At 55.0% G+C, this 1488-nt stretch overlaps 2 protein-coding genes across 2 annotated transcripts in view; one reads left to right on the top strand and one right to left on the bottom strand.

The window, feature by feature from the left end:
• Positions 1 to 332: 332 nt before the first annotated feature.
• Positions 333 to 665, bottom strand: PTSG_02791 (uncharacterized protein; the record flags this gene model as incomplete). The annotated part of the gene is made up of 1 exon (XM_004996241.1): positions 333 to 665. One exon carries the CDS (start codon positions 663 to 665, stop codon positions 333 to 335), a length of 333 nt encoding a protein of 110 aa, XP_004996298.1.
• A 312-nt stretch (positions 666 to 977) lies between these two features.
• Positions 978 to 1488, top strand: part of PTSG_11922 (uncharacterized protein) — a gene marked incomplete at both ends in the record, with an annotated part of 4647 nt that continues 4136 nt past the window's right edge. The window contains one exon of the mRNA XM_004996240.1: positions 978 to 1460. Within this exon, the coding sequence (XP_004996297.1) occupies positions 978 to 1460 (483 nt within the window). The remainder of the gene's footprint in view (positions 1461 to 1488) is intronic.

Raw genomic sequence — 1488 nt, 5'->3', positions numbered from 1 at the left:
AGTGTTTGTTGAGAGTTGTGTGGTTATGTGGTGTGTTATGCAAGAGCATGTAACATCGAGCAACCACACAAGCTAAACACTGCACGTGCAACAGGTTGGAGGGAAATCACGTGAACATTCCAGAACACAAGAGAGGTGAATGCAAATTTGTGGTGTCGTGAAGAAGGGAGGTCAATGATGACTCAGCAGGCAGGACTTGCCTGTCAACAGTAGGAACAGCGAGCGTGCGGTGAACAAGGACCAACAGTGAACAAGTGACTTGATCTGAACAAGGGGGACATAATGAACATAGGGCGTCCCGAACGAAATGAACAAGGAAGAGTTGTTCGCGTTTAGGATGTGACGTAGTGAATGACATCACTGCACTCTCCCTCCTCTTCGAGAACGACGTGGCTGTCGTTGAGGATTGCCTTGTGTAAGCACTTGTCGACTCTGTCGACAGTGCTTTTCCTGTCCGACTTCTTTACTACTCTTTTCACACGGCACAGGTTCGGGCGCAGCGGTCCTGTCTTGAGGACCACCGTCGACGTCCTCCAGTCGATGTCAGGGCTCCGCAGTGTTGCATTGCTCTTAGCAGTATCCTTTGCTCTTGGCTTGTTTGTTGTCACGCTACGTAGCAACCCTCCTTTGTGGTGAGTCCCAATGCGCAAGGTCACTGTTGACATCACTGTTCCAGTGTCAATGCTTGCTGAGTCAGCAAATTCTGCTGTAAACGTTTCTGTGCACGTGCGCCCAGAAACGGGCGTTTCTGGTTGTTTTGCCACGTGGCACTTCTCTCTCTCCTCCAGTTTTCTGTCTATGTGTGAGAGTGTCTCTCAGTTCATGTTCATTCATCCTACATCCTTGTTTGCTTCACAACTCAAGTAAACACACACAACTTCCCCTTGCCAAGACAATCTCCCACACAACACACAGCACACTCTGCACACACACACACACACACACACACACAAGTCTCCAACAACAGCACCATCACCATGAACTTACAACAGATTATGAGACCCAGTCCAATTAGCGCAGACGGCATCAAGGTCTTCGCTGGCGCTGAGCAGGATGCCAACCTCTTCTTCATCACCGTCGAGGCCAAGCTCATCGCCGCTGGCATCGACGCTGGCATCATCGCCGAGGGTGGTGCTGACCACCAAGGAGACGGGCAGGCTCCAGCAGCTGCCTCATCGCCGAGCCCAAGCACCCACGGTGCTTCGGGTCCCCGCACTCGCTCCCGCGCTCAACGCGGCCCGCGCCGCACTGGCGTCCGCCACGACGCGGGGGACCACGACGACGATGACGACGACGAGGGCGATGGCGACGACCACGGCGCTCAGCCATCTTCCTCCTCTTCCTCTCTCCCTTCTTCCGCCACTCCGAGCGGAGGAGCGCAGGTGGCGTCCCGAGCCTCTGGCCTGCTGGATCCCCGTGATCCACAGGTTGACGCAGCCATCTTCGCGTTCCTCCTTGGCGTCCTGACGGGACACCCGCTGCGGCTGG

This window comes from Salpingoeca rosetta (assembly GCF_000188695.1).
Source record: "Salpingoeca rosetta unplaced genomic scaffold supercont1.6, whole genome shotgun sequence".
In the NCBI taxonomy this organism is placed as follows: Eukaryota; class Choanoflagellata; order Craspedida; family Salpingoecidae; genus Salpingoeca; species Salpingoeca rosetta.
The sequence above is the reverse complement of the archived record's forward strand: the minus strand, read 5'-3'. Positions and strand labels throughout refer to the sequence as shown.